At 39.5% G+C, this 15544-nt stretch overlaps 1 protein-coding gene and 1 non-coding gene across 3 annotated transcripts; one reads left to right on the top strand and one right to left on the bottom strand.

Annotated features, from left to right (window-relative positions):
- The first annotated feature begins 6 nt into the window (after nucleotides 1-6).
- zip-7 (BZIP domain-containing protein) lies at nucleotides 7-2779 on the top strand. Of its 2 annotated transcripts, NM_070560.5 has the most exons (4): nucleotides 7-136; nucleotides 240-434; nucleotides 1452-1559; nucleotides 2099-2779. In NM_070560.5, exons 1-4 carry the CDS (start codon nucleotides 20-22, stop codon nucleotides 2234-2236), a joined length of 558 nt encoding a protein of 185 aa, NP_502961.1. In that variant the 5' UTR covers nucleotides 7-19; the 3' UTR covers nucleotides 2237-2779. The 2 variants fall into 2 exon arrangements, 1 of the variants encoding a protein (NP_502961.1); NR_131671.1 differs by lacking the exons at nucleotides 7-136; nucleotides 240-434 and having other exon boundaries at nucleotides 2099-2236.
- A 10114-nt stretch (nucleotides 2780-12893) lies between these two features.
- On the bottom strand, nucleotides 12894-13117 carry Y51H4A.939. The gene has a single exon (NR_101993.1). It is a non-coding gene; the product is annotated as an Unclassified non-coding RNA Y51H4A.939 (non-coding RNA).
- Between the last annotated feature and the right edge of the window lie 2427 nt (nucleotides 13118-15544).

The following is a 15544-nucleotide window of genomic DNA, read 5'->3' as shown; positions in this document are numbered from 1 at the left end:
ATTTCCAGATTATTTCCAGATGATGACAGACATTCAACAGCAGCTGGCTGCCTCGAGAATGTGTGATTCGGATTCTATAAAGGCATTCAATCAGATGTACGCACAGAATCCGTATGGAGCAGGAGCTTTTGATAAGGTTTGTAATTTTTTTTGGAATTTTTCTGAAATTTGAAAAAGTAAAAAAATTTTTTTACTGTTTCAAAAATGCTTTTTAACAAAAAATTAAATTTTTTTCTTAGAACTACTCCGCAGCCACTGCTCTCCCATTTTTTGCTCAACATTTCGCGCCATACGCGAATCCCCATGCCACGTCATCTTTTTCCCCGTCATCGTCTTCCACGTCATCCACCACGTCGTCTCAAAATCAGCAGAGTGGCAGCAGTGGGAGTAAGAAGAAAAAACCGGTTCCGGTGCCGGAAAATCAAAAGGATGAGGTAAGAGATTAAATGGCCGAGAAATGAGAAAACTCGGCCACCAGAAAAAAACGGCCGATCTGCTAGTGTTAGATGTGGCCGAGAAAAAATGGCGGCCGAGGTTTCCTGGATTCCTTCTGCCACAGGGTTCTGGTTTTCCTCATTGAATGTTTCGCGCTCCATTGACAATCGCCCGCCGGACAACGAGTGGGAGAGTGTCGTGTACTCCACACGGACAAATCCGAGCCGCGACGCGACACGCAATGCGACGTAAATCTATCCCAGATATGGCCGAGCCAAAATGGCCTAGTTCTGCAAACTCTTCCATTTCAATTTATGAGGCCAGAAAACCGTGTTCTGCTATGAAAATTGAACTGTTTTTTTTAATTTCCGCTGGTTTTCAAAGTGGTGGCCGAGTTTTTTCTCTAATTTCACTGCCACGAAGTTGAAAAATTGATTTTTTTAAACTGAAAATAGAGTTTTTTTCTGATTTTTCAGTGAAAAAACGTTATTTTGGACCAATTTTGCTGATTTTTCTCGTATTTTGCATTTAAATCGAGATAAGTTGACAATTTTAATGTAAAATACAAAAAAAATCAGCAAAAAAGATCCAAAATAAAGTTTTTTAGCCGTATTTTTCTTAAAAAGGCGTATGAATTAAAAAGTCGTATGAATTTAAAAAGTCGTATGAATTAATAGCTAGCCACGTGTCGATTTACGGAGGCCGTGTACTCCTCGTGGAGTTGATTTCTCTGGGTTTTCGTTTGAAAAAAGTATTTTTATGCCAATTTTGCTGATTTTTCTTGTATTTAACGTTTGAATCGGCAATTTTTGAGTTAAAAACTATAAATTATGTCATAAAATGACAATTTACCATCAAAATCCAACAAAAATCAGTGAAAATTGGCCAAAATCAAGCTTTTCAGCCGTTTTTTTTTCTTCAAAAAACCAGTGTAAACTCTTCCACGAGGAGTACACGAGCTCCGTAAATCGACAGCTAATAGTCCAAAATCCTCTCGAATAAATCCAATTTTCCAGGCCTATCTCGACCGGCGCCGCCGAAACAACGAAGCCGCCCGTAAATCCAGAGAATCTCGCAAGAAAGTCGATCAGGACAATAGTGTTCGTGTAACATATTTGGAGAGGGTACGTTTTCAAAATTTCCCATAGATAATAATCCTTTGCATCATTTTTTTTGGCGGGTTTTTTTTTCCAAAAAAGGGCTTAATTGATGACGTCATCAGTCAACAGGTGTCAGCCTGGCTACGCAATAACTTTGAGAACGCGCCCACGCCGACTTTTCCCAATTTTTCAATAAATTTCGGGAATATCAGATGGCTTTTTGTAGATAACCGACACTTTTAAAAGTACTTTTTGATAGTTTTGCAAACGCGCTCTAGTGCACACGTACAGTAACGTTTGTTCCCTTAATGGTGTTCCACTTTTCGATATGTTCACCAAGAATGGTGTTGGAAAGATTTGTTGGTTTGGAGCAGTAGGTAGTGGACGCAGTTCGGTGTGAGCACTCGTTGGATCAATTCCAGGGAGTGGCTTTTCTTTTTTGTTTCGTTAAAGTTTAACTTTACTTTTTTTTCGGACTAAAAATAAAGAGTAACTCTGATAAAAGGCTTAGTTCTGACGGCATAAAATTTTTATCAATCAATTAATAATTATTTTTTCTCCAGGAAAATCAATGCTTGCGAGTCTACGTCCAACAGCTCCAACTACAAAACGAATCGATGAGACAACATTTGCTCCTGCAAAATCCGGGCACTATAGACACTATGGACCCGATTGCCATGGCGAATATGCCGAGTTATTAAGCTTCTCCCCTCCCACACAAAATCATCTCATTCTTGCACACACATTCAAATCCTTGCTTCTGTATCGAATTTCCACACACCACCCTCTCATTGCGTCACTTTTTTTTTGTAATTTTCTGTAAAAATATAGCTATTTTTGAAGAAAAATGCATTTTTTCAAAAAAAATAAATGAGCGACTACGGTAAGCAATTCCGAGTCTGCAAACACCGTCACGGCAGAATGCACAGAAAAACTCATTTTCAAATTATTTTTCGCTCAGTTTTCGCTAATTTCTCCGAATTTTCGCGTTTTTTCTTTAATTTTTGTTAGTTTTTGATTGTATTTTGTCGATTTTTCACTCTTCGAAGCTGTACCGACTGTAATTTGACACTTTCCGCACGAAAAAATGAGAAAAATCTCAGAAAATAGGTGTATTCAGATTTTTCCCCATTTTCCTCCGATTTTCTGGGCATTTTCTGGGCATGTTTTTCAAGCTAAATTCGCTGATTTTCGAGCTAAAGCAACTTTAAAATCCAAATTCTCTAATAATAAAACAGTTTTTCAGCTTACTCGACTTTTTCCCGGAAATTTCTGAATTTTGCTCATTTTCCGAGGTATTCGTGGATTTTCCTCCCGCTTTTGACCAGAATTAATGCTGAAATTCAATTTTTCAGCTAATTGTACCCTAAAATTGGACGGAAAAATGATTTTTCCATTATTTTCCCGGCAAAGCATCACCTGAGTGATTTTTACTACTTTTTCGACGGAATATATAACGTTTTCAGTAATTTCTCGTTAAATTTCCCAAAAAACTCGTTCAAAATGCTGGAAAAAGTCGAAAAAACTCGAAATTCCAAGAAAAACCAGTTTTGAATATTTTCCCGGGGGGTACGGTAGATTTCGTCGTGTGCAAACACCGTCACGGCAAATTGCACAGAAAAACTCATTTTCAAATTATTTTTCGCTCGTTTTCTCTGATTTTCTGCATTTTTTCATTTTTTCTATAGCTTTTTCATGATTTTTTCGGGTCTAAACATCTAAAAATCACTAAAATTGCATAATTCCGCCGATTTTTCAGCGCTTAGAATGCATTTTTCAGCAGGAAAGGAAGAAAATTGATTGATTTCCGTTAATTTTAGTTTCCAGATCACTTTTTGTGAGAATCGTTCGCTTCGGACTCCGATTTTCTCGTAAAAACCGCCGAAAAAGCCTTAAAAAAATGGAAAAATGTGTTTCTCGTCGTCCACAATATTTCAACAATAAAACTAAGCGGAAAACAAGAGAAAATTAAGGATTTCGCTCTCTCCACTGCATTTACGAGCGAGAAAAACCAATTTTTAAGCTGGAAAACGTGTGGAGACGCAGAGAAAACGGGCGCCCTCTCGATTTCTTTCTCTATTTCTCTCTCTCTGTCTGTTCGCTCAAATTTATGGGCAGTCGACATGCAATGGAATGGCAAAATGGATGGGAGCCGCGGCTTGACCGCAACGCGTCTGTCTCCGTGCGGCGCGGTCGCCTGTTTTTTTCCTATTATTTCCATTTTCTGCTTATCAGCTCCGTCCGTTATTCGCTTATCAGGAGAGTTCTAAATTATCACTTTTCGAGAGAAGTTTTTCGTTTTTTTGGTTGCAAGTTGTGTGCGTTTTCGTGCTGGGAAACGTTTTTTTTCCCATTTTTCGCCGTATTTCCAGGGGAAATTGTGATTTTCACACATTTTAACTTTGAATTTTCATAATTCCGGTGCATAGTCCAATCCCGGTCGTTTTCCATTCCATTTCGCAGGGAAATTGCTCAAATTTGACCAAAAAAACATCGAAATTTGAGTGAAATTTTCATTTTTGATGGAATTCCTGCATTTTCGCCGTATTTCAAGAGGAAACTGTGAATTAAAGCTAGATTTAAGCTAATAATCCAATTTCCCTGGTATTCTATGCCTTGAAAAAGTCAATTTTGACAGTAAAGGCTGGAATTTCCACTTTTTTAATGCATTTCAGCCAATTTTCCTATCTTTAGTAGGAAAAAAGGCTGCATTTCTGCATTCTTCCCTCCAAATTCACCGGCTTGCTGTATTTTCTTAGGAAATTGTGATTTGAAGATATTTTTTACACATTTTAATGTTAAAATTTCATAATTCCGGTGCATAGTCCAGTTTCCACCAGGAAAAAGCGAAATTTTTGACCAATTTAGCTGTTTTTAGTGTAAAAATAGCTCTAATTTAACTTGGAAACCTTGTTTTTGACTGAATTTCTGCATTTTTGCCGTATTTTCAGGGGAAATTGTGAATTAAAGCTAATAATCCGATTTCCCTGGTTTTTACGTCTCAAACAGGTCAATTTTGACAGTAAAATTCAGTTTTTCCATACGTTGAAGCTGAAATTGCCACTTTATCGGTGCATAGTGTAGTTTCCAGCGAAATTTCCACCAATTTTGCTGAATTTGAGAAAATAGCTTCAATTCGACCAAAAAAACATCGAAATTTGAGTGAAATTCTCGTTTTTGATGGAATTCCTGCATTTTCGCCGTATTTCAAGAAGAAATTGAGATGCAAAGCTAGATTTTAGCCAATAATCCAATTTCCCTGGTATTTTATGCTTCAAACAAGTCAATTTTGACAGTAAAAGCTGGAATTTCCACTTTTTGGGTGCAAAAGGCGAAATTTCAACCAATTTTGCTGAATTTCGATGGAAAATTGCTCTAATTTAACTTGGAAACCTTGTTTTTGACTGAATTTCTGCATTTGTGCCGTATTTTCAAAGAAAATTGTGGACAAAAGCTAGATTTTAGCTAATAATCCGATTTTCTTAGTGTTTTACGCCTCAAACAAGTCAATTTTGACAGTAAAACCCAGTTTTTCTACGAATTTATGCTGGAATTTCAACTTTTCTATCTAATGTAGTTTCCATACGGAAAAAGCGAAATTTTTAACCAATTTGGCTGTTTTTAGTGTAAAAATAGCTTAAATTTGAGTGAAATACTCGTTCTTGATGGAATTTCTGCATTTTCTCCGTATTTTCAAAGGAAATTGTGAATTAAAGGCTAGATTTTAGGTAATAATCCAATTTCCCTGGTTTTTTATGCTTCAAACAAGTCAATTTTGACAGTAAAATCCAGGTTTTCTATGAATTTGAGCTGGAATTTCCGTCTTTTCGTGCAGTTTCCAACGGAAATTCAATCAATTTTGCTACCATCAGTCGGAAAAAAACCGAATTTTCCGCAATTTTTCCTCCAAATTCATCGGCTTCCAACTACATGTCCATGGTTTTTTTTTTCGACCAGAAATTCCATTCGAGTTACGTGTCTTGGTGTTCACATGGTAGATCATGGATGCTTTCAAAATATTAAACGATGACGAACGAACACGAGAATATGCAGTAGATCATTGCCGGCGACCTGATTTGAATCAAGATCAAGATTCCACGCCAAGTGACACAAAAAATGCGAATTTTCTTCTTTGGCTCACTTTTTTTGCTCCATTCCTCTCTCTCTCTCTCGTTGAGTTATCTGAGAACCGCATCTTTTTTTGGTATGTTTTATGTGTTTCTTCTGGTTCCATCCCATCGTCTTTTAAAAAAAACGACGAAGAAATTACAACAAAAAAAAATGGAAGAACGGCGGCGGCGAGGAGTGACATGTTGTACTTTTTGAGCAGAATTATTCGAGCATTCTTGGGGATTTTTGCCGAAATTTGGAATTCTGCAGCTCAAATCGGCGAGTTTTCTCTGAAAATGCCCAGAAGATCGGGAATCAATTTTAGTTTTACTTCAAGGTTTGCAGCTAGAGGATAGCTTCAAATTACGGGAAAATTCTACAAAAACGAATTTTCCAATCCTCATTGAACCTCAAAATCTACAAAAAGTAGTGAGATTCTACGAAAAGTTGACCTTTCCGGCGTGTATCTTGCACAAAAGTTCCAAGAGCACAAGCCAAGAGCACAAGTCAGTTCGTTGACAAGCTGTAGTGCATCTGTGCTTTGAACTCGGAAGATGCTCAAGGAAATTGAGCCAATTTTCGAAATGTCGGTGCATAAATATATGCATCAGACCTACCGGTTTTAAATCACCGAGAAGCGAAAATTTTTAGATTTTCGACTTTTTTTGGAAAACCGACATACGAAAATTTTCTAGTTTTCACGGTTTTGCTCAAAACAGGGGTGGGCGGCAAACGATTTTTTCTGGCAAATCGGTAAATTGTCGGAATGGAAATTTCCGGCAAATCGGCAAAATGCCAGAATTGAGATTTTCAGCAAATCGGCAGACCGGCAACTTTCCGAAAATTTCCGGCAAATTGTGGGTTCGCACTTTTTTTTTTGGAAAATTTTCATTCTATGAAAACGTGTATAAAAAACGGAAAAATTCAAAAAGACACAGTTTTAAGTCTTTCCGTCCTATAAAAAACCCTCTAAACATTTCCGGCAAATCTGATATCCGGCAAACGGCAAACCGGCAATTTGTCGAGAATTAAAATTTCCGACAAAAAATTCCTGCAAATTGCCGAAAATTATAATTTTCGGCAAATCTGATATCCGGCAAACGGCAAATCGGCAGTTTGTCGAAAATTAAAATTTCCGGCAAACCGACAATTCGCCGAATTTGTCGACACATCAATTTGCCGAACGGCAATTTTTTGCGGTTTTGCTGAAAAAAAACCCGGAAATTCGAAAAAAAAAATTTCGATATCTTGCTGAAGTTGAGTTTTGGAACTTTGTGAACCGATAAACGAATTTTTTCGGTTTGGCTCGAAAACCAGGAAATCGAAAATAAATCGAGGTGCTCAAAAATACAGAAATTTCAAATCGTAATTGAATTCTCTTGGAGAAAAACCGATTTTTTGGAGAGTTTTCAGGAATTTTTCCGGTTTTGCTGAAAAAAATCGAAAAATGTTCGGCTTCTTGCTGAAGTTGAGCTCTGAAACTTTATGATGTTGACGATCAAGATTGTCTTTTTCGATTTTCCGATGTTCAAAAACTGGGAAAACGAAAATGTTCGAATTTTTTGAACAAAAAATCGAAAAACCGACACTCTTGTTGACGATGATTAATTTTTAAAAGCCATCCTCCAATCCCATGCACATCTGTTCTCTTTTTCTCTCTCTCTCTCTCTCTCTCGAGAAAAGTGAAGAAATAATTCAAAGTGACCCCAGTCATCATTTTCCGCCGTCCGTTCGAATCACTTGGGCCCCCTTCTCGTCAGTTTTCCGTCGTAATGCAATCCTCTCTCTCTCTCTCTCTCTCTTTTCCCGCCGCCAGAGGATAGATAGATGGATAGAGATAGAGGAGGAAAAGTTGAGAAAAGAGAGAGAGAGAGGAGAAAGAGAAAAGATATGACAACAAACACAATTGATTATGCGGAAACCCGGTCGGTCTCCTTCCGTTTTATCTCCCTCTCTACCCGTCTGGTGGAATTATTCTCTCTCTCTTTTTGTGCTACTTGGTGAATTGAGAGAGAGAGAGAGAGAGAGAGAGCGGATAAATAGGTGCGATCATCATCATCATCATCTCAGCCTATTTTCCCAACTTTATGTGTGTGTGTGTGTATTGACACAAATAAAGTCATAATCTTCGATAATTGCACTCTCCTCAAGTTTTCTCATTCCCTCTCTAAAACAATTAAAATTGTGTTAATGATGGACTTTTTGAGACAAAATTCAAAGAAAAAACGCCACTCGGATCAGGGGTGGGCGGCAACCTTTTTTTCCGGCAAATCGGCAAATTGCCGGAATTGAAAATTTCCGGCAAATCGGCAATATGCCAAAGCTGAAAATTTCGGCAAATCGGCAATATGTCAAATTTGAAAATTTCCGGCAAATCGGCAAATTGCCGGAATTGAAAATTTCCGGCAAATTGTGGTTTCGCACTTATTTTCTTGGAAATTTCAGAATTTCAATTTCAAATGGCAAAATTAAATTCAGTTTGCCGAAAATTAAAATTTCCGGCAAATCGGCAAACCGGCAAATTGTCGGAATTAAAAATTTCCGGCTAATCGGTAAATTGCCGGAATTGAAAATTTTCGGCAAATCGACAAATTGCCGGAATTGAACATTTCCGGCAACCGGCAAATTGTCGGAATTGAAAATTTCCGGCAAATCGGCAAATTACCGAATTTGTCGACAAATCAATTTGCCGAACGGCAATTGCCGCCCACCGCTGACTCGGATATTGTGTTGCACTAAATTATTAAACGTGAATTTTTCAACAAAAGAAACAGCGTCTGATTTTTTTTCGACAAAATGCTGATTTTACTTGTTTTATACTCTTTTTTTTTCGAATAAAAATAACATCTCATTTTGAATTTTTGAGGATTGTGAAGATTTTGCATGATTTTGAAAGCAATTTAGCATTACAAATATTTAAAATCTTTTGAGAATTAAATTGGATAACATTTCATTCGAAAAAAGTGTAAAAAACGAGTAAGATTGACATTTTATTGAAAAAATGGTTTGATCTACAAAAAATGCGGGAATTGTTCGCCCAAAAAATGTGACTTCAGCACGTTCTTAACCATGCGCGAAATCAGTTCTAAACTCCCGCATTTTTTGTAGATCAACGTAGATCAAACGAAAGTGGAAAACAATTCGTCTGAATTTCCGATCAAACTATACTCATACAGGCCAACATGATTAAGAAAATCTCTTCCCTCTCCACTTATTTGCTTTTGGTCAGCTGGGGCCTTTGACTTGCTACTTCTACTGCTGGTGGTGGTGGTGCTTCTCTGATGAGATAGGCCATCTATCTCTCTTTGCTCTAACAACTATCCTCATCACATGGGAGCACACACACACAGAGAAGGCAATAAGATCAATCAGATGGCAATGAGACAGAGAGCAAGCAAGCTAGAGCACAAGCCATCGTATTTCATTTCGTAATCATTTTAACGATTTGCTGCCCTAACAATTCGAAGTGAAGCCTAATAAATTGGCACATTTTGTCGTCGTAGAGCCGCACGCCGCACACATCCATTATTTGGTATTGACATTTTGTTGTCTTCAGATTGGTTTCCGGGCTTTTTTCTGTGGAAAATTGTGAAAATCGGCGAAAGTTTTGGAATTTGCAAGGATTTTCCAATAAATGTCCTTTTTTGGCGAGTTTTCCGCTGAAAAAATCTGAAATTTGATTTTTTTTTAATTAAAAAATGTCATTGCAGCCGATTTTGAGAGACCAAGTCGGCTCAAATATTTCGAAACGGAAAAAAACGTATTGTAATTAGTTTATATAGATTTTTACTTTTTAAAGGCGCACGGATGGGGGTCTCGGCGCGCGAAAAAAGTTTATGATAGTCGTTTTCCTCATTAATGTTCCATTTTTCGATGAAAATTCGCTGAAAACGACGGAATTTCTGTGCAAAATGGAAATAAATGAGAAAAGACTACCAAAAACCTTTTTTCGCGCCGAGACCCATCCGTGCGCCTTTAAAAACTAAAAATCTCGATAAACTAATTACAATGCATTTTTTCGTTTCGAAATATTTGAGCCGACTTGGCCTCTCAAAATCGGCTGCAATGTGTAATTCAATAAGCCAAATTTCAAATTTTTCAAGGGAGAACTCTCCAAAAAAGGGTATTTCTTGGAAAATCTTTGCAATTTTCTAAATTTTTTCGCAATTTGCCTCCGAAAAAATTAACAGGTTCCAACAAAAAAAAATCTCTCAGAGCAGGCCCAAATTGTAATTTTTTCCCCATTTTTCTCTTACTCTGCAGTCGGCCACCAATTTCAATCTTAAGTTAGCATGAGGCAATCGGTTCTACAATCGGCAACGAAACGAACAAAACTAATCGCCTTCACCCCCCTCCAAGACCTTTTTCGTCGTTGTCTCTTCGTCGCCTCCGCTCCCCGTTTACGGACACACATGTGTCCTTGACAACCACCGTTGTTGGGTCGTTATTTTTTATATGATTTCTGGAAATCTTGGGAAAATTGGACGTTGTCTACGTTTTTTTCGCCAAATTATATGCAGAATCTAAAAATTCTTCTTGAAAATGAATATTTTCATCGAGAATTCCGAAATCGGCAAGCTTCGATCTGTCAGTTTTGCAAAAAACTTTGTAAAAATTGGCTCAGGAAGTCCAAAAATCAGTTTTTTCCGAGACACCACGTTTTCACGATCTGTTCACAAAAACAAGATCTACGAAAACACGATCCACCAGAACAAGATCTACGCGGTTTTCGCAGCAGTTTTTTCGATAAAAATCGAAGAAACAACGATGCTCCGAAATTATTTTTTTTTCAAAGAAAAACCTCTGAAAAACGCTAAACAACACGCGACGCGTAACATCGGAGCATCGTTGTTTCTTCGTTTTTCATCGAGAAAACTGTTGCTAAAACCGCGTAGATCTTGTTCTGGTGGATCGTGTTTTCGTAGATCTTGTTTTTGCGAACAGATTTTGAAAACGTGGTAGTTCATTTTTTCCAAATTTTGGATTTCCCAAGTGGTGTCAGGCTAATTGTTTGATCTACAAAAAATGCGGCGGGAATTTTCCACTCAAAAAAAAATGTGACGTCATCACGTTTTTAACCATGCTTTTAACGAAATTTGTTGAAAACTCCCGCTTTTTTTTGTAGATAGATCTACGTAGATCACACCGACATGGGGCACTCTCTGACCCCACCACCAACATTTCGCCGCCAATTCTGCAGGAATATGGTTAATCCCTACCATCTAATAATCCTCGTAAACCCCCACCACCCACCGGCTCATAAATTGTCTGTGCTGAGTCGCCTCCTACAACCAAAATTCAAGAGAAATTCTTGCATTTTTTGTGTTGACTGGATCAGAACCACCACAGCCACCACCAAAAATTGAACTAATGATGCGTCTTTTTTTTTTGGTGGCCCATCACTTCTGGACCCCGGCAACTATTTATTAGTTGTTTCTGGTGGACAGAGAAAATGCAAAGAGAAAAGAAACGAGAGACAGAGTAATTTGCATTCATACGCGCATCTTATTGTGTATAGATAGATATAGATGAGATGAAGAGCGTTGGGGGGGGGGGGTCTCGTCTTCTTCTTCTTCTCAGTCGTCGTCGTCATATCTCCTCTTTGCCCCTTTTAGGCGGCCGTTTTCCGTCCTTGTTCTCGCATTTCGATCCACATATACACTATATACACTGTGGACTTGCTGCTCCGCGAGAGCCCCAACGCCAAAAGGGCGCTCTCGATTTCAAATTTCAAGAGCACTCAGTCAATTTAGTGTAGTTTTGTGTGTGTGTTGGAAATGAAAATGGTAGCCAGAGCCACGACGTCACATTACATTATTTTGAGACCGCGACCGCTCTTCTGTGTGGTGGAAGAGTCCCCCTTCTCTATGCCCGGAAATTGAGTTTTCCACACCCGTGGCACGGCGCACACAGAAGCAGTGTAGATAATGGAAAAAAGATGAGACGAAGAGGAAAGGCGAAGCCTATTCTCACTCAATTTATCTCCAAGTCATTTTTTTTATTTGACAAAATGTACAAAAATGGTGATTTCAATATGATAATTCATCAATTTTTGATTTAAAATTGATGTAGAAATCTCGAAAATGTTCGTTTTGTTGAAAAAAACCTGGAAAATGCCTTAAATGCTGCCTGAAATTTGCCGGGCAAGTTTCCGGAAGGGGTTGGCGGCAAGCGATTTTTTTTTTCGGCAAATCGACAAATTTCCGGCAAACCGGCAATGTGCCGAATATGAAAATTTCCGAAAAATCGGCAAATTGTCGGAATTGAAAATTTCCGGCAAACCGGCAATTTGCCGAATATGAAATTTTCCGAAAAACCGGCAATTTGCCGAAATTGAAAATTTCCGGCAAACCGGCAATTGCCGCCCACCCCCGATTTGAGGTATTTCCAAGTTTTTTCTACAAAAAAGATGAAAAATGTTTTGTTCTATATCAAATTAAAATTTTTTTTAGAAGTGGAATTATCATATTTCAAGTCGTCCATTTTTTGTACGTTTTTTCCAAAAAAAATCACGCCATTTCGTTTATTAGGCGATATCCCGGCTCCTCTCAAGCTCTCAGTGCGCGCCGCGGCTGAGAGAGAGAGAGAGAGAGCAGCAATCACCCGCATAGTGTGATTTTTTCGAAAATGGACCGGTTTTGACTGCATTTGCTCACACACACATGGCTTTGCTCTCGTTTTACCGATTCGAATTATGTGATCTCTTGGTGCTGATTGTTGTTGTTGTTGTTTTGAGCTGCGTTGATCTACAAAAAATGCGGGAGAGTTCTCAACTGATTTTGCATGGTTAAGAACATGATGACGTAATATTTTTCTACGCGAAAAATTCCCGCATTTTTTGTAGATCAAACCGTAATGGGACAGTCCACGGCACCACGTGTTTCTGTCGGCAACCGAATTTCCACTTTTTATCACTGATTTCGCAATTTTTCTCGAAAAAAAAACGCTACAACGATGCTCCGATATGACGAACCACCGCGCGTTGTTTAGTGTATTTTCTAGAAAAATTCAAAAATGCGGAATTTTGGAGCATCGTTATTTAACGCTTGTCGTCTTGGAGAAAATTGCGTTTTGGTACGACGCCAAAAATTGAGCATGGCCGACTTTTTTCGTGCACCACGGCCACCGAAAAGTCGATTTTTTTGCCAATTCTACAATCGAAAATCCCTCAAAATAGTGGAACACCCTTGTGGATATCGAAAATAAAAATCTCAAAAGTACGTGTATACCGTTCACCTCGGCGGCTGCGGTTGTTGTATCATCAACATTTCTCTCAAGGCCAAGCACACACACACACACACATTCTCTCCGGAAAAGGTAAGGGGGCCGTTGTTCCCTTTCTCTCCCTTTTTCTTCTTCCATCATCATCATCTTCCCTCTTCGACATACCATAAACACACTGGAAGAACGCTCGCGCGGCAGGCAATCGATTATTTTGTTTTGGACCGATGGTGCTGCCGCTACCGCTGTGTCGCCGCGCGCGCCCCGCTCCTTTGGCTCGTCTCTCTCGTTCTCTCTCTCTCTCTCTCTTGTCCCTTCGTGTCGCTCCGAACATTCTGCGTCTCTACACGGATGTCGTAGAGGTTAGAGACGCTCCGTGAGCGTCTTGTGAGTGAGTGAGAGCGTCCTCCTGTGTGAGTGTGAAAGGGGCAGCACACGGCTGCGTCTCTCCAATCTGCATAGTGTCTCGGCGGCGGCGGACGCTGACCGTCTGGGGTGTCTAGCAACGGCGGTCGTAGTCCAACCGCCGCCCCATTATTGTTTTTTTTTGTTGTCTTCATTTCTTCGTTCTCTACTATGTAGCTTTCGTCTTGGTGTTTTCGAAACTTTTTTGGCTGAAAATAGCGGCCTGAAAGCATGCTGGTTAGTAGGCTTCAGGCTTCAGGCTCCAAGTTGAGTTCTTCTTCTTATTTTTCTCATCAACATCATCATCATCATCATCGGGGCTTCTTCTTCTTCTCCCCAGCAGGCCCCCGAAGACATGCTTCACTTTTTGAATTAGATTGGCACACACTAGCGAGACGGGGGGCTGTCGCCGCGCCGCTTGAGACTTTGGAGCACAGAGAACGAAAGAGAGAGAGAGAGAAAGAGCACAGAGACGCCTTCTTCTTCTTCTTCTTCTTCTCGAGACCACATTTTGGTGTCGTCTTCGTCGTAGTCGTCGTCGTCGTTGTTGTCGTTTCCCTGTCGTCTCGTCCTGCTCTTTCTCTCTGTGTGTTGGCTCGCGGAGCACACACACACAGTATTGAGAATTTGAGAGAGCGCAGACAGAGATGGCGGTAGAGCACACACACACACACACACACACACACACACACACTGACTGAGATAGACTCTTCTCTTACACACACACACACACAGTGTGTCCCCTCTTTTTCTCTACGCGACCCCTTCTCTCCGCATGGGTTTCTAGATGGGGAAATGAGGGTCTCTCTGTGTCTTTCTATGGGTCGTTGTCGACTGCTGCTACTGCTGCTACTGTGATGATCCTTCTCCTCATTTTTCGCTTTTTTTTTTTTTTTGAAAAAAAACGACATCTTAGAGGCATCTGAGATAAAAGTTACGAAATCCCCATTGTTCTCGTGATTTCCAAAAAAAAATTTCATTGCGAAATTTGTTTTTTTAACTGTTGGAATACTGTCTCAAAAATCTCTGAATTTTCATCACCTCCACACCAGTGTGTGGGCGGTGTTTGTTATTTGTTTGTGTAATAAGTTGATATCACTTGAGAAATAAAATATGACGTCATTCTCGTTCCACTCGGCTTCCCGCATTTTCTCAGTTGATTGGCTTGAAATTGGTCTGAAAAGGCTTGAAATTGGCCTGAAAAGACTTGAAGTTGGTCTAAAGGCTTGAAATTGGTCTGAAAAGGCTTGAAATTGGTCTGAAAAGGCTTGAAATTGGTCTAAATAGGCTTTAGCTTGGTCTTAAAAGGCTTGAATTGGTCTAAAGCCAATTTTCTTTTTTTTTTAAATCCACTTTCCACAGTGCTTTTGCTGAAAAAACTCGAATTTTAGAGATTTTCAAGTGAATTTCCTCTGAGAAGATTAGAATTTAGGCTTTTCACTCATCTGTAGTTATCGTATTGCGTACTGCACAACATATTTGAAGCGCAAAATATCTCGTAGCGAAAACTATAGTAATTTTTTAAATAACTACTGTAGCGCTTGTGTGTCGATTTACGGGCTCGCTATACGCCTGGCCATAATTTTTGTGTTCCCGTTGGGACCTCTATGTAGGCGTTAAAACGCATGCCTGCCTGACCATAAGGCGACCTCTGCCTGCCTGCCTGACCTTACGACCTCCATCCGTGCCTCATATTCAATTTTTTCATCTCTAAAATTGTTTTTCACCAAATTCATAAAAATGGGAAAATTTTAAATCTGTAAATTCTCAGGCAGGTTTCAGGCAGGCAGTGGAACCGCGCCTGCCTACCATGGAAGTCCTAGTTCCCGTAATATGGTCGATTTTCGAAGAAAAAAAATCCGGCACTTCCGCTGACTCACGTAGTGCCAGGCTGCTGTCCCATCACGGGTTGATCTACAAAAAATGCGGGAATTTTTTTGGCCCAAAAATACGTGACGTCAGCACGTTCTTAACCATGCGCGAAATCAGTTGAAAAGTCTGCGCGTCTCAATCAACTCCCGCATTTTTTGTAGATCAACGTAGATCAAGCCGAAACGGGACACACTCTGACCACATTTCCGCTGACTAATTGTGATCTACTTCTTATCATCCCGCCAACCTCCCCCGCCACACCCCAGTTTTTTCAGACATTCCCCACTATCGGTTTGAATTTTCTTCCTCTCACCTCCCTCGCCACTCTCTCTCTCTCTTTCACACAAGATGAATCATCATTGGCATTCAATTTGCAAATCGATGTCTCCGCTCTCTGTGTT

This window comes from Caenorhabditis elegans, chromosome IV (assembly GCF_000002985.6).
Source record: "Caenorhabditis elegans chromosome IV".
In the NCBI taxonomy this organism is placed as follows: Eukaryota; Metazoa; Nematoda; class Chromadorea; order Rhabditida; family Rhabditidae; genus Caenorhabditis; species Caenorhabditis elegans.
Note: the sequence above shows the minus strand (reverse complement) of the source record. Positions and strands in the feature narration are given on the sequence as shown.